Source organism: Bombina bombina, chromosome 2 (genome assembly GCF_027579735.1).
Source record: "Bombina bombina isolate aBomBom1 chromosome 2, aBomBom1.pri, whole genome shotgun sequence".
In the NCBI taxonomy this organism is placed as follows: Eukaryota; Metazoa; Chordata; class Amphibia; order Anura; family Bombinatoridae; genus Bombina; species Bombina bombina.
In genome coordinates, this window is record NC_069500.1 from 34249357 (window position 1) to 34274646 (window position 25290).

The 25290-nt window shown below is 39.0% G+C and overlaps 1 protein-coding gene across 4 annotated transcripts in view; it reads right to left on the reverse strand.

Annotated features, from left to right (window-relative positions):
• Positions 1-6411: 6411 nt before the first annotated feature.
• FANCG (FA complementation group G) overlaps positions 6412-25290 on the reverse strand; it is a 151044-nt gene continuing 132165 nt past the window's right edge. For all 4 annotated transcript variants that reach the window (XM_053701003.1, XM_053701002.1, XM_053701000.1 and 1 more), the window contains 2 exons: positions 12919-13051; positions 6412-6934 (listed from right to left, as the gene is read on the reverse strand). In XM_053701003.1, coding sequence (XP_053556978.1) covers positions 6808-6934; positions 12919-13051 — 260 coding nt within the window. In that variant the 3' untranslated portion in view covers positions 6412-6807. The remainder of the gene's footprint in view (positions 6935-12918; positions 13052-25290) is intronic.

The following is a 25290-nucleotide window of genomic DNA, read 5'->3' on the forward strand; positions in this document are numbered from 1 at the left end:
TCTATAGCAGCTCTACTGTGGGTGATCCTCTTGCAACTTCCTGTTGGGAAGGAGAATATCCCACAAGTAATGGATGATCCGTGGACTGGATACACCTAACAAGAGAAATGTAAGCAAGTTGGTAAATCCAAGGAACTTCTAAAGCATTAACCATCTCCGCCTGAGAATTCTTGGACCTGGAAAGGTATCTGGGAAGCTTCTTGTTTAGACAAGAGGCCATCAGATCTATTTCTGGAAGACCCCACATCTGTACAAGATGAAAAAACACATATGAATGGAGAGACCACTCCCCTGGATGTAAAGTCTGACGGCTGAGATAATCCGATTCCCAATTGTCTACACCTGGGATATGAATCGCAGAAATTTGCCAAGAGTTAGATTCTGCCCAAGAAAGTATCCGACATACTTATTTCATTGCTGCGAGTCCCTCCTTGATGATTGACATATGCCACTGTTGTGATATTGCCAGTCTAAAAATGAATGTAAAGTTTTCTCTTCAATAGAGGCCAAGTCTGAAGAGCTCTGAAAATAGCACAGAGTTCTAAAATATTGATTGGTAACCTCGCCTCTTGAGGATACCAAACCCCTTGTGCTGTCAGAGACTTGCATCTGTTGAGATCACAGTCCAGGAAGGACGAACAAAGGAGGCCTCTTTAATAATAAGGTGATGGTCTAACCACCAAGTCAGAGAGAGTTGAGTGTTGGGATTTAAGTATATCAGTTGTGATATCTGAGTATAATCCCTGCAACATTCAGAGCTGTAGAGGCCTCATATGAAAACGAGCAAAGGGGATCACGTCTGATGATGCATGAGACCTAAAACTTGCATAAACATAGCCACTGAAGTGAATGATAAGAGACTGAAGGTTTAGACAAGCTGTAACCAATCTCAAACGTCTCTTTTCTGTTAGGGATAGAGTCATGGACACTGAATCTATCTGGAAATCTATTGAGCTAGTACCAAGATATCGTCCAAATAAGGAAACACCGCAATACCCTGCTCTCTGATTACAGATAGAAGGGCACCTAAAACTATTAAGAATATTCTTGGTGCTGCTGCAAGGCCAAACGGAAGAGTGACAAACTGGTAATGCTTATTTAGAAAAGAGAATCTCATAAAACGATAGTGATCCGGATGAATCAGATTGTGAAGGTAAGCGTCCTGTAAGTCTATTGTGGACATGAAGTAACCTTCCTGAACAAAAGGCATAATAGTCCTTATAGTCACTATCTTGAAAGTTGGGACTCTTACAAAACCATTTAAAGTTTTCAGATCTAAAAATAGGTCTGAAAGAATTTTCCTTCATAGGTACAATGAATAGATTTGAATAAAAAGCCCAATCCTTGTTCCTGCTGTGGAACTGGGAAAAATGACCCCTGAAAGTTCTAGATCTGAAACACATTTCAGAAAAACTTGAGCTTTTACTGGGTTTTTGTTACATGGGTAAGAAAGAATCTTCCCAAAGGCAGTCTTTTTTTGAATCCTATTCGACACCCCTAAGAAATTATATTCTGAATCCACTGATTTTGGACAGAGTCTGTCCAAACTCTTTGAAATAGCTTTAGTCTGCCCCCTACCAGAAGAACTGGCTTGAGGGCCACACCTTCATATAGGTTTAGGGGCAGGATTTGGTTTCTTATAAGGCTTGGATTTATCCCAATTCGGAGATGGTCTCCAATTAGAGGCCTTAGGGGAAGGAGTGGTTTTCTGTTCTCTATTCTGACGAAAGGAACTAAAACAATTGGGAGCTTTAAATTTACCCTTAGATTTCTTGTCTTGGGGCAGAAAAACTCCCTTACCCCCAGTAACAGTGGAGATAATAGAATCCAATTGTGAACCAAAAAGATTTTTACCTTGAAGAGAGAGAAATAATAATCAAGTTTTATATACCATGTCAGCATTCCAAGATTTAAGTCATAAAGCTCTTCTAGTTAGAATGGCTAAATACATGGATTTGACATTGATCTTCCTAACATCAAATATAGCATTACAAATAAAATGATTTGCATGTTGAAGTAAAACAATAATGTTAGATAATTCAGAATCTGAAGACAAGTGCTGTGCTAAACTGTCCATCCAAAAAGTAGAAGCAGCAGCAACATCAGCCATAGATATAACAGGTCTAAAAATATAGCCAGAATGTAAATATGCCCTTCTTGGATAAGATTCAAGCTTCCTATCTAAAGGATCCTTGGCTACAGGTAAGGCCTCTGAGCAGGCAGAGAGATTTCCACAATTCAACCCGATCGAATACGATCGGGTTGATTGACACCTCCCTGCTGGTGGGCGGCGTTGCACCAGCAGCTCACAAGAGCAGAGATTTTATTATTTGCTTACCGTTTAGCGTACACTAAGGGGTTACTGCGTATCTTTATTGGGCCAAATACAATAGGCATCTCTTTTCTAAGCCAATCACTTTTCAGTATCCCCTATAAATTGTCTCTGCTTTAGGTAACCAACAAGTCTATGAATAAGTGCCTCTAGGGGGCGCAAAACGTGTGTTTATTTGTCTGCCTGCCTCCCTGGGCTTTACCTAGCTGCTTACAGCGGTGTTGTAGCTGTATTTTTTTAATATTTTTTCTAAAAAATTGGATTTTTTATGATACCCCTTGAGTACTTGCATCCTCTGTTTCTCTGCATTCTGGCATTTGTGGCTTGATTCCGCCACGCTACGGTGCTCCGTTACCTCTGGATTATTCTGGTTGACCTTTACCCGGATTCACTTCCGTTCTGACTATGCTGTGATTCGGATACTGCTTGGGCCGACGCTGTCTGTCTTTCTTAGTTATGCAATTAACGAATCCCACTCACTGCTACTCGAAGAATTGGCTAAAGAAGCATAAACCTGAATGTTATCGTAGCGGCTGTACCACCAGTAATTGGATGATGACTGGGCAGTTCTTTAATCATCCACGACATAAGAAGAAATACTTCCTCAAAATATAGAGTGACCTGCACAACTTCCTATATTGTCTATTTATTACACTGCCCATGCAGTTTATTTTATGTTGGAAAGATGAGTGATAACTTGAGAACACGGATGGCCAATCATCGCAGTGCTATACGTCTGGCGCTAAAGAATGAAAAATCGGATCAGCCAGTGGTACGTCACTTTCAACAGTGTGGACATAATGTCTCAGATCTAAGATACTTTATCATTGATCATGTGCCAGTATTCAAAAGAGGAGGAGACAGTAATAAAATACTCCTCCAGAGGGAAACCAGATGGACATTTTGCATTAGAAACTCTTGCCCCAAAGGGAGTAAACATAAATTTGGAGTGGCATAGTTTCCTATGATTATTACAATCCATGTTTAAATGGGGATAGTGGTACTCATCTAAATATCCTAGCATGATTGCTTTAATGTTTATGGCTTTAGTATTTTGTCCACATAACCTTTATTTATTTATTTTATTTTTTATTGACTTTAATTTACTTCTTATCCTTTCTTCTCTTATTATTTTTTAGTTATAACTTATTATTATTTTTATTTACTTTTGTTTATTTATAATATCTTTCTTATGCATTTTTCACATTTCTTTCTTCTTTTTTTCTATTATTCCTTTTTTTCTATCTAGCATTTGCCGGTCTGTGTTTAGCTTTTAAGGGACAGTTTACCCAAAAACTTTCTCTCCTTTAATTTGTTTCCATTTTACATGCTGGAGTGTAATTAAATTGTTTAAAAATATCTCCTTAGCCTTTGGTATTTGAGATTTAGTCTGTAGTATCCCTACATATACTGAAAGATCCTATACCTAGGTATAGGCTATTGACAAACTATGTAAACACAGCCAGCAGAAGAAACTACACTTACAGTAGGAGGTGGAAGAGAAAGCTCAAAACTGTTCATTTTCAATTGTTCTTTCTAAGTATTGTACAGAAACAGAGATAAGTAAAGAAAACATTTTAATGATAAGTTAATAAGATCTGATCTGTCAGCAAGCCAAGCCTATTTTGACAGACTGTGGTTTTACAGAGCAAATCCAGCTATTTATTTTGCAAAAAAAAAGCATAAATGAGCTATTTCTCCTACATTTTATATGCTGCAGCTGGTATAACAAGTCACTGGGAACACATTCAGGGAAAAACTATTTCACAGTGAACTGTCCGTTACTGGTGTAATCTAGTGGCTAATTTGTAGAATTACACAATTATTTCCAGATCAATATAAAGAATACTTGTTATTCTTAATGACTTGTGACTTCTCAAGCACAGACCTTCAAATTTAAATAATTGAACATTCAAGAAATAGCGACCCATTTTCCCTGCTCCATTTAAGCTGACTGTGCAGAGCTCTCAGTATAAACTGTCTGCATATTCCATAACCTGTGCAGCACTCTCATTATAAACTCTCTGCACAATCCCATAAACTGTGCAGCGCTCTCAGTATAAACTGTCTGCATATTCCATAACCTGTGCAGCACTCTCATTATAAACTCTCTGCACAATCCCATAACCTGTGCAGCGCTCTCAGTATAAACTGTCTGCACATCCCATAACCTTTGCAGCGCTCTCAGTATAAACTGACTGCACGACCCATAACCTGTGCAGCGCTCTCAGTATAAACTGACTGCACATCCCATAACCTGTGCAGCGCTCTCAGTATAAACGGTCTGCACATCCCATAACCTGTGCAGCGCTCTCAGTATAAACTGTCTGCACATCCCATAACCTGTGCAGCGCTCTCAGTATAAACTGACTACACATCCCATAACCTGTGCAGCGCTCTCAGTATAAACTGTCTGCACATACCATAACCTGTGCAGCGCTCTCAGTATAAACTGTCTGCGCATCCCATAACTTGTGCAGCGCTCTCAGTATAAACTGTCTGCACATCCCATAACCTGTGCAGCGCTCTCAGTATAAACTGACTACACATCCCATAACCTGTGCAGCGCTCTCAGTATAAACTGACTACACATCCCATAACCTGTGCAGCGCTCTCAGTATAAACTGTCTGCACATCCCATAACCTGTGCAGCGCTCTCAGTATAAACTGTCTGCACATCCCATAACCTGTGCAGCGCTCTCTGTATAAACTGTCTGCACATCCCATAACCTGTGCAGCGCTCTCAGTATAAACTGTCTGCACATCCCATAACCTGTGCAGTGCTCTCAGTATAAACTGACTGCACATCCCATAACCTGTGCAGCGCTCTCAGTATAAACTGTCTGCACATCTTATAACCTGTGCAGTGCTCTCAGTATAAACTCATTACACATCCCATAACCTGTGCAGCGCTCTCAGTATAAACTGTCTGCACATCTTATAACCTGTGCAGCACTCTCAGTATAAACTCATTACACATCCCATAACCTGTGCAGTGCTCTCTGTATCAACTGCACATCCCATAACCTGTGCAGTGCTCTCAGTATAAACTGTCTGCACATCCCATAACCTGTGCAGCGCTCTCAGTATAAACTGTCTGCACATCCCATAACCTGTGCAGAGTACTCAGTATAAACTGTCTGCACATCCCATAACCTGTGCAGCGCTCTCAGTATAAACTGTCTGCACATCCCTTAACCTGTGCAGCGCTCTCAGTATAAACTGTCAGCACATCCCATAACCTGTGCAGTGCTCTCAGTATAAACTGTCTGCACATCCCTTAACCTGTGCAGCACTCTCAGTTTAAACTGTCTGCACATCCCATAACCTGTGCAGCGCTCTCAGTATAAATTGTCTGCACATCCCTTAACCTGTGCAGCACTCTCAGTTTAAACTGTCTGCACATCCCATAACCTGTGCAGCGCTCTCAGTATAAACTGTCTGCACATCCCATAACCTGTGCAGCGCTCTCAGTATAAACTGTCTGCACATCCCATAACCTGTGCAGAGTACTCAGTATAAACTGTCTGCACATCCCATAACCTTTGCAGCGCTCTCAGTATAAACCGTCTGCACATCCCATAATGCAGCGCTCTCAGTATAAACTGTCTGCACATCCCATAACCTTTGCAGCACTCTCAGTATAAACTGACTGCACGACCCATAACCTGTGCAGCGCTCTCTGTATAACCTGTCTGCACATCCCATAACCTTTGCAGTGCTCTCAGTATAAACTGACTGCACGACCCATATGCTAAGCAGACTGGGTACAAAATTGACTAGGGATTAATTGCAAATATATAAAACCAATAAATAAATAAAAAAAACTTCAAGAGAAATAATCTGGGACATATATAAATAAGTGCAATACGTATGTAATGTATCTATTAATTACCTAAGGATGCAGCATTCTGGTTACATCTGCTTGTGCCTGAGAAAAGCCCTATTTCCCTTTACTGCATGCTACACACACACATTACATTTAACATAATTAGACCGGAGGAAGCAACATTCGCAGAAACGGACTACAAGATATTTATGGAAATTAGGCAATCATTACAACACAGAGGGGACTATAATCCTTAATAAAACGCTAGTTATATTTTTATTCATTTGGATACTGGCAATATATACAGTAAATCTTATACGTAGTAACATATTTAAACTTGGGATGTAAGTGATCCGTTTCCCATAAGAAACACATTTTAACATTAATCCATAGAACAATAAATAGCGGTCAGTTTTTCTTACAGGAATCTTCTTTTCTAAAGTTTGAGAGTTCTGTCACTCATCCTGTTCCACTGCACTCTTGTTTCTTCCAGATTACTAATGCATTTTTTTTCCAACCTCATCGTATTCAATCTTTACCGGGCGCCTCTCAGTTTCTCAGCTGGCCCTATCTTCCGTGTTTAATTGGATTGGCAGACACATTTAGATCAATATTTGTCCGAATAAAGACAGACAGTCTGCTGCTGCTAGGAGTCATTATCAATCTGCATTTCTTCTGTATTGTTCTCTAAATATCCTTGTAATTCATTCATCAAGAGACTCTCCGCTGGGAAACCATAGTTAACATGTAAAACCAAGTATAGGGGAAGCGCTCTGGGGGAAAAAGGACAGATTTGTAACATGCAATATCAGCAATGGCCAGAAAAACACACAGCGCCTGTCCTTAACGGAAATTAATTAAATCTGTTAATAAAAAAATAATTTTAAATATAGATATTTAAAATTGAGTGTAACAAATTGCAGAGGAATGTAACACAAATGGCTGGTTGAATATTGAAATAAAGAATGTGACAACACATAAGATCTTTGTCATCTGTCCTTAATGTAGTTATCTATAACGTCTACATGTGCAGTTTGTCAGCTAAATACTCTGTAGTTATCTATAACGTCTACATGTGCAGTTTGTTTAGCTAAATACTCTGTAGTTATCTATAACTTCTACATGTGCAGTTTGTCAGCTAAATACTCTGTAGTTATCTATAACGTCTACATGTGCAGTTTGTCAGCTAAATACTCTGTAGTTATCTATAACTTCTACATGTGCAGTTTGTCAGCTAAATACTGTGTAGTTATCTATAACTTCTACATGTGCAGTTTGTTTAGCTAAATACTGTGTAGTTATCTATAACTTCTACATGTGCAGTTTGTTTAGCTAAATACTCTGTAGTTATCTATAACTTCTACATGTGCAGTTTGTTTAGCTAAATACTGTGTAGTTATCTATAACGTCTACATGTGCAGTTTGTTTAGCTAAATACTCTGTAGTTATCTATAACTTCTACATGTGCAGTTTGTTTAGCTAAACACTTTGTAGTTATCTATAACGTCTACATGTGCAGTTTGTTTAGCTAAATACTCTGTAGTTATCTATAACGTCTACATGTGCAGTTTGTCACCTAAATACTGTGTAGTTATCTATAACTTCTACATGTGCAGTTTGTCAGCTAAATACTCTGTAGTTATCTATAACTTCTACATGTGCAGTTTGTCAGCTAAATACTCTGTAGTTATCTATAACGTCTACATGTGCAGTTTGTTTAGCTAAATACTGTGTAGTTATCTATAACGTCTACATGTGCAGTTTGTTTAGCTAAATACTGTGTAGTTATCTATAACGTCTACATGTGCAGTTTGTCAGCTAAATACTGTGTAGTTATCTATAACTTCTACATGTGCAGTTTGTCAGCTAAATACTCTGTAGTTATCTATAACTTCTACATGTGCAGTTTGTCAGCTAAATACTCTGTAGTTATCTATAACTTCTACATGTGCAGTTTGTCAGCTAAATATTGTGTAGTTATCTATAACTTCTACATGTGCAGTTTGTCAGCTAAATACTCTGTAGTTATCTATAACGTCTACATGTGCAGTTTGTCAGCTAAATACTCTGTAGTTATCTATAACTTCTACATGTGCAGTTTGTAAGCTAAATACTCTGTAGTTATCTATAACTTCTACATGTGCAGTTTGTTTAGCTAAATACTCTGTAGTTATCTATAACATCTACATGTGCAGTTTGTTTAGCTAAATACTCTGTAGTTATCTATAACATCTACATGTGCAGTTTGTTTAGCTAAACACTCTGTAGTTATCTATAACGTCTACATGTGCAGTTTGTCAGCTAAATACTCTGTAGTTATCTATAACGTCTACATGTGCAGTTTGTCAGCTAAATACTCTGTAGTTATCTATAACGTCTACATGTGCAGTTTGTCAGCTAAATACTGTGTAGTTATCTATAACTTCTACATGTGCAGTTTGTCAGCTAAATACTCTGTAGTTATCTATAACGTCTACATGTGCAGTTTGTAAGCTAAATACTCTGTAGTTATCTATAACTTCTACATGTGCAGTTTGTCAGCTAAATACTCTGTAGTTATCTATAACTTCTACATGTGCAGTTTGTCAGCTAAATACTCTGTAGTTATCTATAACTTCTACATGTGCAGTTTGTCACCTAAATACTCTGTAGTTATCTATAACGTCTACATGTGCAGTTTGTCAGCTAAATACTCTGTAGTTATCTATAACTTCTACATGTGCAGTTTGTCAGCTAAATACTCTGTAGTTATCTATAACGTCTACATGTGCAGTTTGTCAGCTAAATACTCTGTAGTTATCTATAACTTCTACATGTGCAGTTTGTCAGCTAAATACTCTGTAGTTATCTATAACTTCTACATGTGCAGTTTGTCAGCTAAATACTCTGTAGTTATCTATAACTTCTACATGTGCAGTTTGTCAGCTAAATACTGTGTAGTTATCTATAACGTCTACATGTGCAGTTTGTCAGCTAAATACTGTGTAGTTATCTATAACTTCTACATGTGCAGTTTGTCAGCTAAATACTGTGTAGTTATCTATAACTTCTACATGTGCAGTTTGTCAGCTAAATACTGTGTAGTTATCTATAACTTCTACATGTGCAGTTTGTTTAGCTAAATACTCTGTAGTTATCTATAACTTCTACATGTGCAGTTTGTTTAGCTAAATACTCTGTAGTTATCTATAACTTCTACATGTGCAGTTTGTCAGCTAAATACTCTGTAGTTATCTATAACTTCTACATGTGCAGTTTGTTTAGCTAAATACTGTGTAGTTATCTATAACTTCTACATGTGCAGTTTGTCAGCTAAATACTCTGTAGTTATCTATAACTTCTACATGTGCAGTTTGTAAGCTAAATACTTTGTAGTTATCTATAACTTCTACATGTGCAGTTTGTAAGCTAAATACTCTGTAGTTATCTATAACGTCTACATGTGCAGTTTGTCAGCTAAATACTCTGTAGTTATCTATAACTTCTACATGTGCAGTTTGTAAGCTAAATACTCTGTAGTTATCTATAACTTCTACATGTGCAGTTTGTCAGCTAAATACTCTGTAGTTATCTATAACGTCTACATGTGCAGTTTGTCAGCTAAATACTCTGTAGTTATCTATAACTTCTACATGTGCAGTTTGTCAGCTAAATACTATGTAGTTATCTATAACGTCTACATGTGCAGTTTGTCAGCTAAATACTGTGTAGTTATCTATAACTTCTACATGTGCAGTTTGTCAGCTAAATACTCTGTAGTTATCTATAACTTCTACATGTGCAGTTTGTCAGCTAAATACTCTGTAGTTATCTATAACTTCTACATGTGCAGTTTGTTTAGCTAAATACTGTGTAGTTATCTATAACTTCTACATGTGCAGTTTGTTAGCTAAACACTCTGTAGTTATCTATAACGTCTACATGTGCAGTTTGTTAGCTAAATACTCTGTAGTTATCTATAACGTCTACATGTGCAGTTTGTCAGCTAAATACTCTGTAGTTATCTATAACGTCTACATGTGCAGTTTGTCACCTAAATACTCTGTAGTTATCTATAACATCTACATGTGCAGTTTGTTTAGCTAAACACTCTGTAGTTATCTATAACTTCTACATGTGCAGTTTGTTTAGCTAAACACTCTTTAGTTATCTATAACGTCTACATGTGCAGTTTGTTAGCTAAATACTCTGTAGTTATCTATAACTTCTACATATGCAGTTTGTTTAGCTAAATACTCTGTAGTTATCTATAACGTCTACATGTGCAGTTTGTTAGCTAAATACTCTGTAGTTATCTATAACTTCTACATGTGCAGTTTGTTTAGCTAAACACTCTGTAGTTATCTATAATGTCTACACGTGCAGTTTGTTAGCTAAATACTCTGTAGTTATCTATAACGTCTACATGTGCAGTTTGTTTAGCTAAATACTCTGTAGTTATCTATAACGTCTACATGTGCAGTTTGTTAGCTAAACACTCTGTAGTTATCTATAACGTCTACATGTGCAGTTTGTCAGCTAAATACTGTGTAGTTATCTATAACTTCTACATGTGCAGTTTGTCAGCTAAATACTGTGTAGTTATCTATAACTTCTACATGTGCAGTTTGTCAGCTAAATACTGTGTAGTTATCTATAACTTCTACATGTGCAGTTTGTTAGCTAAATACTCTGTAGTTATCTATAACTTCTACATGTGCAGTTTGTTAGCTAAATACTCTGTAGTTATCTATAACTTCTACATGTGCAGTTTGTTAGCTAAATACTGTGTAGTTATCTATAACTTCTACATGTGCAGTTTGTTAGCTAAATACTCTGTAGTTATCTATAACTTCTACATGTGCAGTTTGTTAGCTAAATACTCTGTAGTTATCTATAACGTCTACATGTGCAGTTTGTTTAGCTAAATACTCTGTAGTTATCTATAACGTCTACATGTGCAGTTTGTCAGCTAAATACTCTGTAGTTATCTATAACGTCTACATGTGCAGTTTGTCAGCTAAATACTCTGTAGTTATCTATAACTTCTACATGTGCAGTTTGTCAGCTAAATACTCTGTAGTTATCTATAACTTCTACATGTGCAGTTTGTCAGCTAAATACTGTGTAGTTATCTATAACTTCTACATGTGCAGTTTGTCAGCTAAATACTGTGTAGTTATCTATAACTTCTACATGTGCAGTTTGTCAGCTAAATACTGTGTAGTTATCTATAACGTCTACATGTGCAGTTTGTTTAGCTAAACACTCTGTAGTTATCTATAACGTCTACACGTGCAGTTTGTTAGCTAAATACTCTGTAGTTATCTATAACTTCTACATGTGCAGTTTGTTAGCTAAATACTCTGTAGTTATCTATAACGTCTACATGTGCAGTTTGTTAGCTAAATACTCTGTAGTTATCTATAACGTCTACATGTGCAGTTTGTCAGCTAAATACTCTGTAGTTATCTATAACGTCTACATGTGCAGTTTGTTAGCTAAATACTCTGTAGTTATCTATAACTTCTACATGTGCAGTTTGTCAGCTAAATACTCTGTAGTTATCTATAACGTCTACATGTGCAGTTTGTCAGCTAAATACTGTGTAGTTATCTATAACGTCTACATGTGCAGTTTGTTAGCTAAATACTCTGTAGTTATCTATAACGTCTACATGTGCAGTTTGTTAGCTAAATACTCTGTAGTTATCTATAACTTCTACATGTGCAGTTTGTCAGCTAAATACTCTGTAGTTATCTATAACGTCTACATGTGCAGTTTGTCAGCTAAATACTCTGTAGTTATCTATAACTTCTACATGTGCAGTTTGTCAGCTAAATACTGTGTAGTTATCTATAACGTCTACATGTGCAGTTTGTCAGCTAAATACTCTGTAGTTATCTATAACTTCTACATGTGCAGTTTGTCAGCTAAATACTCTGTAGTTATCTATAACTTCTACATGTGCAGTTTGTCAGCTAAATACTGTGTAGTTATCTATAACTTCTACATGTGCAGTTTGTCAGCTAAATACTGTGTAGTTATCTATAACTTCTACATGTGCAGTTTGTCAGCTAAATACTGTGTAGTTATCTATAACTTCTACATGTGCAGTTTGTCAGCTAAATACTGTGTAGTTATCTATAACTTCTACATGTGCAGTTTGTCAGCTAAATACTGTGTAGTTATCTATAACTTCTACATGTGCAGTTTGTCAGCTAAATACTGTGTAGTTATCTATAACGTCTAGATGTGCAGTTTGTAAGCTAAATACTCTGTAGTTATCTATAACGTCTACACGTGCAGTTTGTCAGCTAAATACTGTGTAGTTATCTATAACGTCTACATGTGCAGTTTGTTAGCTAAATACTCTGTAGTTATCTATAACTTCTACATGTGCAGTTTGTTAGCTAAATACTCTGTAGTTATCTATTACTTCTACATGTGCAGTTTGTTTAGCTAAATACTCTGTAGTTATCTATAACGTCTACATGTGCAGTTTGTCAGCTAAATACTCTGTAGTTATCTATAACTTCTACATGTGCAGTTTGTCAGCTAAATACTGTGTAGTTATCTATAACTTCTACATGTGCAGTTTGTCAGCTAAATACTGTGTAGTTATCTATAACTTCTACATGTGCAGTTTGTCAGCTAAATACTGTGTAGTTATCTATAACTTCTACATGTGCAGTTTGTCAGCTAAATACTCTGTAGTTATCTATAACGTCTACCTGTGCAGTTTGTTTAGCTAAACTTAGATAAAGATATGACGTACCGTTTTACCGCCTCCCACTCTTCAGATGAGGAAGTCTGGTTGTTCTGAAATTTCTTCCAGTAAGACACAGCTTCACTTTTCCTGTCCATTGTCCATAAGATGCTGAGCAGAGAGACAGCTGCTCCTGGAAATGCTGAGAAAATAAAGTTTGAACAATATTACATAAATAAAAAGATAAGCAAAGTTTAAAAAGTACCTAAAAACGTGCATAATAAATCTTGTGTGTAGCAGCATAAGGATTATTCTTGTACAAAATCCAAATCGATATCCTCAAATATCTTAAAATACGGCAATACATTTTTGGCTCCAAACATCAAACTTATCTTAAAGGGGTAGTCCAGCCAAAACTAGTGTACACGGTTGCATTTCTGTTTTAAACATAAGCATTTTTGCAATACACATGTATTAGCAAAAATGCTTTTATTAAAGTTGTTTACTTACAGGGACAGTGCACAGTAAAATTGTTATACCAGCTGCAGATTATAAAATGTATGATAAATTGATCCTTTATGTTCATTTTTGTAAATTAAATTGCTGGATTTGCTTTTTAAAATGTCAGCCCATCAAAATAGGCTAAGCTTGCAGAGAGATCAGACATCCTTATCTTATCTCTCAAATGCTTCCCTTTCTTTTCGCTGTCTCTATTCAAAACTTTCTGCGAGTGTAAATTCTTCTGCTGGCTGTGTTTACAGTGCATGTCAGTAGTCTATACTTTGGTATAGAAATCGTCAGTAGAGGTAGGGATAACACACGCTAAATCAGCTATTTTAAATGCAGAAATAAAGGCAAATTAGTTATTTGTAAACAATTTAATACACTGCAGCAGGTAAATGGATCATTGGGAACAAAGGGACAGTTTATCCAAACATTTTCTCCCCTTTAAAGTATGCTTTGTGCACCAGCACTTTAAACACTGCACTCGGAGAATCTATGGGGCTTGCATCATCTGGCAATGACTCAGTTTGATAATTGCTGACATGATACAAACCCTGACACTGAGCAGCTGCATTATTTATGCACATGCAGAGAAACATGCTTACAGTAAAACTGTTTTTTTTAGTTAACTTTTACTAGAAGCATTTTTGTCAATACATATATATTGTAAATATTTTTCTATTCAAAGACGTAATTGATCTAAGTGCATTTAAATTTTGCCAAGAATGTCCCTTTAATAACAAATCTAGATAGCTGAGGGAGATCGTGTATAATTATTAAAGGGACATTACGGTGAAAATTTAAATGCACGTAGATGAATTACATATTTCAATAGAAACATATTTGCAATATACATGTATTGGGGAAATGCTTCTAATAAAAGTTAGCACTGTTTTAGTGTTAGCATTTTTTCTGCATGTGCATGTGAAGCATAGCTAGATATTCTCAGTGCACCAGCATTTTAAATACTGCAGCTGCTCAGAGTGCCAGTGGGGTTTGTAAAGCACCTTAGGCGTCTGAGCAAGTGCTGTGATTAAAATGCTGGTGCACAGAGCATACTTAACCCCTTAGTGACCAGACCATTTTTCAATTTTCTTACCCTTAAGGACCAGGGCTATTTTTTAATTTCTGCAGTGTTTGTGTTTAGCTGTAACTTTCCTCTTACTCATTTACTGTACCACACATTATATACCGTTTTTCTCGCCATTAAATAGACTTTCTAAAGATAACATTATTTTCATCATCCCATAATATAAAAGGCCAAGTGTGTTTGTCCGAAGCTGTCATGTGCAGTAGAGACTGCACAAGGACAAACATACCTGGCCTTCAACAAACTGACCTGGACTGGCTGCTGGCACCTAATCTGTGAAGGGGGCGTAGCTGACCCGTGTCGTAAAGGGGGTGGGTCTGGGTGTGAAGGGGCGGAGTCTGAGCATGCCGGGGGCGGATGGGAGCTGCCGTGGCTGTCTGAGTGTCTGCATGAGAGAGAGAGAGCAGCACAAGAGGGGAGATATAGAGCAAAAAAGAGGGGCGAGAGAGCAAAACAGAGGGGCGAGAGAGCAAAAGAGAGGGGTGAGAGAGAGCAAAAAATAAGGGTGAGAGAGAGTAAAAGAGAAGTGTGAGAGAGTAAAAGAGAAGGGTGAGAGAGAGCAAAAGAGAGGGGGAGAGAGAGCAAAAGAGGGGGGGAGAGCAAAAGAGGGGGGGAGAGAGAGCAAAAGAGGGGGGAGAGAGAGCAAAAGAGGAGGAGACAGAGCAAAAGAGGAGGAGACAGAGAGTAAAAGAGAAGGGGTGAGAGAAATCAAAAGAGAAGGGGTGAGAGAAATCAAAAGAGAGGGGGGAGAGAGAGAGAGAGAGAGAGAGCAAAAGAGAGGGGGACAGAGAGAGAGAGAGTGCAAAAGAGAGAGAGCAAAATATAGGGAAAGAGAGAGCAAAAGAGAGGGGGAGAGAGAGCGAGCGCAAAAAGAGAGGGGGGAGAGAGAAAAAGAGAGGGGGGAGAGCGAGCACAAAAAGAGAGGGGGGAGAGAGAGAGCAAAAGAGGGGAGAGAGAGCAAAAGAGAGGGGAGAGAGAGCAAAAGAGAGGGGAGAGAGAGCAAAAGAGAGGGGAGAGAGAGTAAAGAGAGGGGGGAGAGAGAGAGCAAAAAAGAGGGGGGGGGGGAGAGAGAGCAAAAGAGAGGGGAGAGAATGCAAAAGTGAGGGGGGAGAGAGAGAGCAAAAGTGAGGGGGGAGAGAGAGCGCAAAAGAGAGGGGAGAGAGAGAGCAAAAGAGAGGGGAGAGAGAGAGCAAAAGAGAGGGGGGAGAGAGAGCAAAAGAGAGGGGGAGAGAGAGAGAGCAAAAGAGAGGGGGAAGAGAGAGAGCAAAATAGAGGGGGGGAGAGCAAGGGGTGGGACCACTGTACTGCAAAAAATGGCCTGTGTACACAGGCTTTAGGACTAGTATCATATAATTTTCTATAAGAAAATGATAAAATATGATAAAAAAAAATAAATGGAAAAACACACACTTTTTCTAACCCCACAATCTGTTACACATCTACAACCACCAAAAAAGGAAATTTATGCTTACCTGATAAATTTATTTATTTTACGATATGACGAGTCCACGGATTTCATCCTTACTTGTGGGATGATGCCTCCTGGTCAGCAGGAAGTGGCAAAGAGCTCCACAGCAGAGCTGTATATATAGCCCCTCCCTTCCCTCCCCCTCCAGTCATTCGACTGAAGTTAGGAAGAGAAAGGAAAGGCCAAGGAGCAAAGGTGACTGTAGTTTAACAAAAATAAAAACCTGTCTTTCAAAAATAACAGGGTGGGCCGTGGACTCGTCATATCGTAAAAGAAATAAATTTATCAGGTAAGCATAAATTTCCTTTTCTTTTACAAGATATGACGAGTCCACGGATTTCATCCTTACTTGTGGGATACAATACCAAAAGCTACAGGACACCGATGAAAGGGAGGGACAAGACAGGAACCTAAACGGAAGGCACCACTGCTTAAAGAACCTTTCTCCCAAAAACAGCTTCAGAAGAAGCAAAAGTATCAAATTTGGAAAATTTGGAAAAAGTGTGAAGAGACGACCAAGTTGCAGTCTTGCAAATCTGTTCAACAGATGCATCGTTTTTAAATGCCCATGAGGAAGTCACAGCTCTAGTAGAATGAGTCGTAATTCTTTCAGGAGGTTGCTGTCCAGCAGTCTCGTATGCCAAACGGATGATACTCTTCAGCCAAAAAGAAAGAGAGGTAGCCGTAGCTTTCTGACCCCTACGTTCCCCAGCAAAAACCACAAACAAAGAAGATGTTTGATGAAAATCCTTAGTCACCTGTAAATAAAATTTTAAGGCACGAACTACATCCAAGTTATGTAGCAGACGCTCCTTCTTAGAAGAAGGGTTAGGACATAATGAAGGAACAACAATTTCCTGATTAATATTCTTGTTAGAAACAACCTTAGGAAGAAAACCAGGTTTGGTACGTAACACCACCTTATCAGCATGGAAAATAAGATAAGGTGAATCACATTGTAAAGCCGAAAGCTCAGAAACTCTGCGAGCAGAAGAAATAGCAACCAAAAATAAAACTTTACAAGATAATAACTTAATATCTATGGAATGTATGGGTTCAAACGCAACCCCTTGAAGAACTTTAAGAACTAAATTCAAACACCAAGGAGGAGCAATTGGTCTAAATACAGGCATGATTCTAGTCAGAGCCTGACAAAAAGATTGAACATCTGGAACATCTGCCAGACGTTTGTGTAGCAAAATGGACAAAGCAGAAATCTGTCCCTTTAAGGAACTTGCTGACAACCCTTTCTCCAATCCTTCTTGGAGAAAAGATTAAATTCTGGGAATCCTAACTCTACACCATGAGTAGCTCTTGGATCCGGTTCCCAGCTGTCCACTCCTGGGATGTAAATTGCTGACAGATAACAGTGAGCCTCCGCCCACCGAATTATCTTGGATACTTCTGTCATCGCCAAGAAACTCCTTGTTCCTCCCTGATGATTGATGTAAGCCACAGTCGTGATGTTGCCCGACTGAAATCGGATGAACTTGGCCGAGGCCAATTGAGGCCAAGCTTGAAGCGCATTGAATATTGCTCTCAACTCCAGAATATTTATGGGAAGTAGAGACTCCGCTCGAGTCCACACTCCCTGAGTCTTCAGGCAATTCCAGACTGCCCCCCATTCTAGTAGACTGGTATCCGTTGTCACTATCACCCATGAGGGTCTGCGGAAGCACATCTTTTGGGACAGATGATCCGGTGACAACCACCAAAGAAGAGAGTCTCTCGTCTCCTGATCCAGATCTATCTGAGGAGACAAATTTGTATAATCTCCATTCCACTGTCTGAGCATGCTTAGTTGCAGAGGTCTGAGATGAAAACGTGCAAACGGAATGATGTCCATTGCCGCTACCATCAATCCGATTACCTCCATGCACTGAGCCACTGATGGCCGAGGAGTGGACTTAAGGGTTCGGCATGTCTCCAGAATCTTTAACATTCTGACTTCGGTCAAAAAGATCTTCATGGATACGGAATCTATTAGAGTTCCCAGGAAAGGAACCTTTGTCTGTGGAATTAGTGAACTCTTTTCTAGATTCACCTTCCACCCATGAGTCCTTAGAAAGGACAGAACCATGTTGGTATGAGACTTTGTCAGTTGAAAAGAGGACGCCTGAATTAGAATATTGTCTAGGTAAGGCGCCACTGCAATGCCCCATGGTCTGAGAACCGCTAGCAAAGACCCCAGAACTTTCATGAAAATCCTGGGAGCCGTGGCCAGCCAGAAGGGAAGAGCCACAAACTGAAAATGTTTGTCCAGGAAGGCAAACCTTAGAAAACGGTGATGATCTCTGTGGATAGGAATGTGAAGATATGCATCCTTTAAATCCACGGTAGTCATATATTGACCCTCCTGGATCAATGGAAGAATTGTCCGAATCGTTTCCATCTTGAAGGATGGGACTCTGAGAAACTTGTTTAGACACTTGAGATCTAAAATGGGTCTGAACGTTCCCTCTTTTTTGGGAACCACGAAAAGATTTGAGTAAAACCCCTGTCCCTGTATTGGAACAGGACAAATTACTCCCATAGTAGAGAGGTCTTTTACACAACGTAAGAACGCCTCTCTTTTTATCTGGTCTACAGACAATCGTGAAAGAAGAAACCATCCCCTTGGAAGGGAATTTTTTAACTTCATTTAGTACCCCTGGGACACGATTTCTAGTGTCCAGGGATCCTGAACATCTCTTATCCAAGCATGGAAAAAGAGAGAAAGTCTGCCCCCTACTAGGTCCGGTCCTGACCGGGGGTTCCCTTCATGCTGTCTTGGGAGCAGCAGCAGGCTTCTTGGGTTGTTTATTTTTGTTCCAAGCCTGATTGGGTCTCCAGACGGGCTTGGACTGTGCGACATTCTCTTCCTGCTTAGTGGAAGAGGAAGAAGAGACACCCTTGATATTTCGAAAGGAACGAAAATTACTCTGTCTCCTTTGTTTGGACATCTTGTCCTGAGGGAGGAGATGACCCTTACCTCCCGTAATGTCAGAGATAATCTCTTTCAATTCAGGCCCAAATAAAGTCTTTCCTTTGAAAGGGATAGCTAATAACTTAGATTTAGAGGATACATCCGCAGACCAGGATTTCAACCATAAGGCTCTGCGTGCTACAATGGCCAAACCTGCATTCTTAGCCGCCAACTTGGCAATCTGAAAGGCAGCGTCTATAACAAAGGAATTGGCTAGCTTAAGGGCCTTGATTCTATCCAATATTTCCTCCAATGGAGTCTCAGTTTTGAAAGACTCTTCTAGGGCATCAAACCAAAAGGCAAGCGCAGTTGTAACTGGTACAATGCAGACCATTGGTTGCAACAGAAACCCTTGATGAACAAACAGCTTCTTTAGAAGACCCTCCAACTTTATATCCATAGGGTCCTTGAAAGCACAACTGTCCTCAATAGGAATGCTGAAAAAGATAAACACAGCGCATTCCTTCTAAGAGCAAGAGTTTCTATTTAGCACATCAAAGCGCTTGTTTAAAATCACACTTACAGAATATATATAAAATTCATGCACATAATACAATGTATAGCCAACCGCTCTGCTACGCCGTCTAACGGATTACCAGCAGGACAGGAACTAGATGGAAGAAGCCGCAAACGAGACTGGCGCCAGTAAGAACTCGTGGGCACTCCGTCAAGCTAGGATAATCCGGAAGCGTGCGTGACGTCGAGCGTTGATGACCTCAACGCGTTTCGTCCTAACGCTATAGGACGAAACGCTGTTTGTTCATCTTCCTAGCTTGACGGAGTGCCCACGAGTTCTTACTGGCGCCAGTCTCGTTTGCGGCTTCTTCCATCCTGTCCTGCTGGTAATCCGTTAGACGGCGTAGCAGAGCGGTTGGCTATACATTGTATTATGTGCATGAATTTTATATATATTCTGTAAGTGTGATTTTAAACAAGCGCTTTGATGTGCTAATAAAAACTCTTGCTCTTAGAAGGAATGCGCTGTTTATCTTTTTCAGCATCTTTCATCTTGGATACTTTGACAAGGAAGTTTCCTTCAAGCTACAGCTGCTTCTACTAACAGGCATACTCAAAGTGTGACACAGCATTTGGAGTCTCCTTGGAGCTATATAACACCAGAAACAACGGAACCCACTATACCACACCATAAAGAGGAGGAAAAAGTCTACCTTATTCCAAGGACCTTACATTGATCTAGCAATTCTGAGGTTGTGAGTACCAGGATTATTGACTGACTTTTTAGGACCTCCTAGAGACACGGTGCTATGAAACCACATTGTGCTCTTCATTTTGTTCCATTTTCATTAACTCATCATTTTTTTTCACCCATTATTTTTGATTTCAACATCATCCATTTGAACATTTTCATTTCAACCATTGTCCATTGCTTGACAGAGACCTCTAACTGCACTAATTAGGGAGCACTGAATACCTTTGTTTGTTAGTCCTCAATAGGAATAGTCGTACACTCAGCTAGAGTAGAAATAGCTCCCTCCACCTTAGGAATCGTTTGCCAAACATTCCTAACTGTGTCAGGTAAAGGGTACATTTTCTTAAATATAGGGGAAGGAGAGAAAGGTATACCTGGCCTTTCCCATTCCTTGTTAATAATTTCCGAAATTCTTTTAGGAATCGGAAAAACATCAGCGTAAATAGGAACCTCCAAATATCTGTCCATTTTACACAATTTCTCTGGAGGGACTACAATAGAGTCACAGTCGTCCAGAGTTAACAAAACCTCCCGAAATAACAGGCGAAGGTGTTTAAGCTTAAATCTGAAGGACATCACGTCCAAATCTGTCTTGGGTAATGCACTACCTGAGTCAGACAGTTCCCCTAATAAAACCTCCATACCCCCCCTTCAGAGTCCTGGGAGGGAAGATCGGAGATCGCCATCAAGGAATCAGAAGTCGCCTGGACTACCTGTGTCTCTATTCTACTACGTTTACCCTGTAGTACTGGCAACTTATATAACACCTCTGTAAGGGTTGAGGACATAACTGTAGCCATATCCTGCAGAGTGAATGATGCAGACACCGATGAAGAACATGGCGTCGCCTGTGTGGGCGTTATGGGCTAAGACGCTTGGGATTGAGCTTTATCCTGAACCTCATCATTCTGAGTACAATCATTATTATCATCAGATAAGAAAATTTGTTCTTTACACTGTAATGACCTAGTTATACATGAGGGACAAAGTGTAACAGGGGGTTCCACAATGGCATTTAAACACATAAGGCATGCACTGTGCTCATCCATCTTAATAAAGAGAACAAATAGCAAAAATGACTCACTCACAGAATTCTATTGCAAAATAAATATATTGAGTACTGTATCTTTAAGGACTCAAATCACATATATATATATATATATATATATATATATATATATACACGTTTTTTATTTTTTAATTGGAAAAGACAAAAAAAAGCTGAGAACTGTATTGCAAAGGAGAAGATCTTTGAGTTCACCTTCCCTCTTACACCGTGTATTATGTTTTGGCAATAACCCACAATTATAAGGCATAGATTGCTTCTAAAATTAACAAGCCTCTTACCAACACTGACTGCGCTATTAAAGCGCGCAAAGTCTAGCTCCACCCCTCGTGGGCGTAATTCAACACGCTCTATTAAGACAGGCAACATCCGCCATTAACCGGAGGTCAGAAAATCATATGCACTCCGAAATTGGTTTTAAAAGAATAAACGCAATGTTTTCTGTTATCCCTTGCGTCAGCCAGCCCCAGAAAAAAAGCCCCCCCACAACTTCCCAGCACTTCAAGGCACACACGCCTGAATGTCTAGTAGAAACACATACACGATAGTCCCCAGTTTCCCCTCTTTAATAAACTTTGTCAGAGAGCCTGGAACATTATGTCATCTTGTACATGCATACCAGCACTTCTAGGAAATAGACCACTAGAGTGTCTGGTTCTGTCACTGCTTTACTTGTACATACCCAATCCAAAGCATAGTGAAAATACAGTCCATCTGAGAGTCTGTTCTGTGTCCCAGAATAAAAGAACTGCACTTACCTTCATGCTGAGTAACAGCATGATAACTTCACAGTGTCAAGAGGTGCCAATTATCCTCCTAAGGTCCTGTGAAACAGAGAAGTCTTAGTTAAGATTTTCTAAGACTATGTACATCAAACACAGCACAATCCTGGGAGGCACAGTGGAGAGAAAAATCCACCAGTTCCCACAGTCTAAAAAGACTACTTGAAGCTGCTCTGTAATAAAATAGTACACTTTGGCACCATTTAAAAAATAAAAAAACTCTTGATTGAAGAATCTAAACTAAACACCTCACGTTACCTCTTCCTATCACTAACACAGGCAAAGAGAATGACTGGGGGGGAGGGAAGGGAGGGGCTATATATGCAGCTCTGCTGTGGAGCTCTTTGCCACTTCCTGCTGACCAGGAGGCGATATCCCACAAGGATGAAATCCGTGGACTCGTCATATCTTGTAAAAGAAACACCCATGTTAAATAGTTTCTAAATTTTGTCCTGAGTTTAGACATACGTTTACATGTTCTTTGCAAGTTATAGGGCAATAAGTACAAGTAGCACTTTGCTATTTCCAAACCATTTTTGGAACACATCTAGTTAGCAAATTACAAGAGACAAATGTGTGTAGGCACCAATCAGCAACTAGCTCCCACTAGCATAGGATATGTGCGCAATTCATTTTCAGCAAGGGATACTAAAAGAACAAAACACATTTAAAAATAGTAATTGTAAAAGTGTCTTAAAATTACATGTTCTATGTGATTCTTGCTAGTTTAATTTTGACTTTCCTATTCCTTTAAATACACTTTTGAAACAGCTATAGCTCTTATTAGAAGCATTTTGCTAATACATATATATTACAAAAATGCTTCTATTCAAAACTGAAATAAATCCGTGTGTATTCTAATTTTGGTTGGAATGTTCCCTCCATTAGTAACATTATAAAAAAATCACATTCAATTGTTGAATCTATTTTTTAAAAATCCTCTTTCATTTGCAAAAATTTTGTCTCCTTCCAAACCCCCCCACCCCCGCAAAAAAATAAAAACCCACCAGACATCCAGGACAACTGACGAGTGTGTGACAGGGTCAGGACCCAGGAAAAGAGAAGGGTGCTCTAACTGATAATTATAATAAGAGGCTAACAATAATAATATTTATGATTGGACTAAGGAGGACAGGCCTCTATATGGTTATACTAAAAGATAACAATTATAAAGCTGTTTCCTATCGCACTCTTGTATGAACATACGACCACTTATACTAAAGACAGACCACATGAACACTAACGAGAGTTAGATCTAAAAAAGTGCAGTCTGTAGGAGCTTCCTAGCAAACTCTGATTGCACTGACTATAGAACTTGTAAAATGTAGAGAAAAGTAACATAGAAGATTACTTGCTGTTTAGGTCCTTATAATCAGTGATCTGTCTGCCTGCTGGTGTATCTGTCTATAGTCAGTGATCTGTCTGCCTGCTGGTGTATATGTCCTTATAGTCAGTGGTCTGTCTGCCTGCTGGTGTATATGTCCTTACAGTCCGTGATCTGTCTGCCTGCTGGTGTATATGTCCTTATAGTCAGTGATCTGTCTGCCTGCTGGTGTATATGTCCTTACAGTCAGTGATCTGTCTGCCTGCTGGTGTATCTGTCTTTATAGTCAGTGGTCTGTCTGCCTGCTGGTGTATATGTCCTTACAGTCCGTGATCTGTCTGCCTGCTGGTGTATATGTCCTATAGCCAGTGATCTGTCTGCCTGCTGGTGTATCTGTCTTTATAGTCAGTGATCTGTCTGCCTGCTGGTGTATATGTCCTTACAGTCCGTGATCTGTCTGCCTGCTGGTGTATATGTCCTATAGCCAGTGATCTGTCTGCCTGCTGGTGTATATGTCCTTATAGTCAGTGACCTGTCTGCCTGCTGGTGTATATGTCCTTATAGTCCGTGATCTGTCTGCCTGCTGGTGTATATGTCCTTATAGTCCGTGATCTGTCTGCCTGCTGGTGTATATGTCCTTATAGTCAGTGATCTGTCTGCCTGCTGGTGTATCTGTCTTTATAGTCAGTGGTCTGTCTGCCTGCTGGTGTATATGTCCTTATAGTCGGTGATCTGTCTGCCTGCTGCTGTTTATGTCTGTATAGTCAGTGATCTGTCTGCTTGCTGGTGTTTATGTCTGTATAGTCAGTGATCTGTCTGCCTGCTGGTGTATATGTCCTTATAGTCGGTGATCTGTCTGCCTGCTGGTGTATATGTCCTTATAGTCGGTGATCTGTCTGCCTGCTGGTGTTTATGTCTGTATAGTCAGCGATCTGTCTGCTTGCTAGAAAAAGTTAGTGAACCTCTGTGTTAATCACTTCTCCAAATCTATTTGGGGTCAGGTGTTTTAATTAAAGGGATACAAAGCCCAAACATTTTCTTTTGTGATTTTTTTTTAAAAAGTTTCCAATTTGCTTTGTTCTCATGATATTCTGTGTCAAAGAGATACCTAGGTAGGCAATTGCAGCACTACATGGCAAGAAATAATGCTGCCATTTAGTGCTCTTGCATATGAATTACATTCTTGCAAAACTACTGACATATAGTGCTACAGAAATGGGTCAGCTCCTAAGCATACGTATCTGATTTTCAACAAAAGATACCAAGAAACAAAGATAAATGAATAAAAGACGTAAATAAAAAAGTTGTTTAAAATGACATGCTCTTTCTGAATCGTGTAAGAAAAATGTGGGTTTATATCCCTTTAAGGATATGCGATTGTAAGTGTGGGTTGCACATGTGCCCTTTAAATAAAGGCACACCAAGCCTGGCTACTGACAAATCTGTTCTCAAGAAAGACTCGTTAGTGAGAACCGTGCCTTAATCCCAACAATTGTATCTCTTTTTAGCAAGCTAATGTTATCTTTACTTAAAGGGATAGAAAGGTCAAAACTGAAATGTGCATAATGCATTTCCATGTGAAATAGAAACATTTTTGCAATAAACTTACATTAGCAAAAACGCTTCTAGTAAAAAGTTCTGTTTCTCTGCGGCATACACACATATGCTGTGAGGGCCTGTGCACCAGTATTCAAGCACAGCTGGCGGTGGTGTGTATTGCTTCTGTGAAGAGGTCGTTTGTGTCACACAAGCCACTGCTGACTCTAAGAAAGTGTGGTACTTGAATACTTGTGCACAGGCCCTCACAGGATATGTGAGAATGCCGCAGAAAAACAGTAATTACTTTTACTAGATGTATTTTTGCTAACAGAAATTACATTGAAGTGCAACCATGCACGTTTCAATTTTGCCCTTTCTATTCCTTTAAATAATATATACATATACATATTTCTTTCTGCTTTTTGAACCTGTGTCCTTGAAAAAAAAAACTATGCAAATTGATAAAACAACATGTCTAAAATGAAAATGTAAA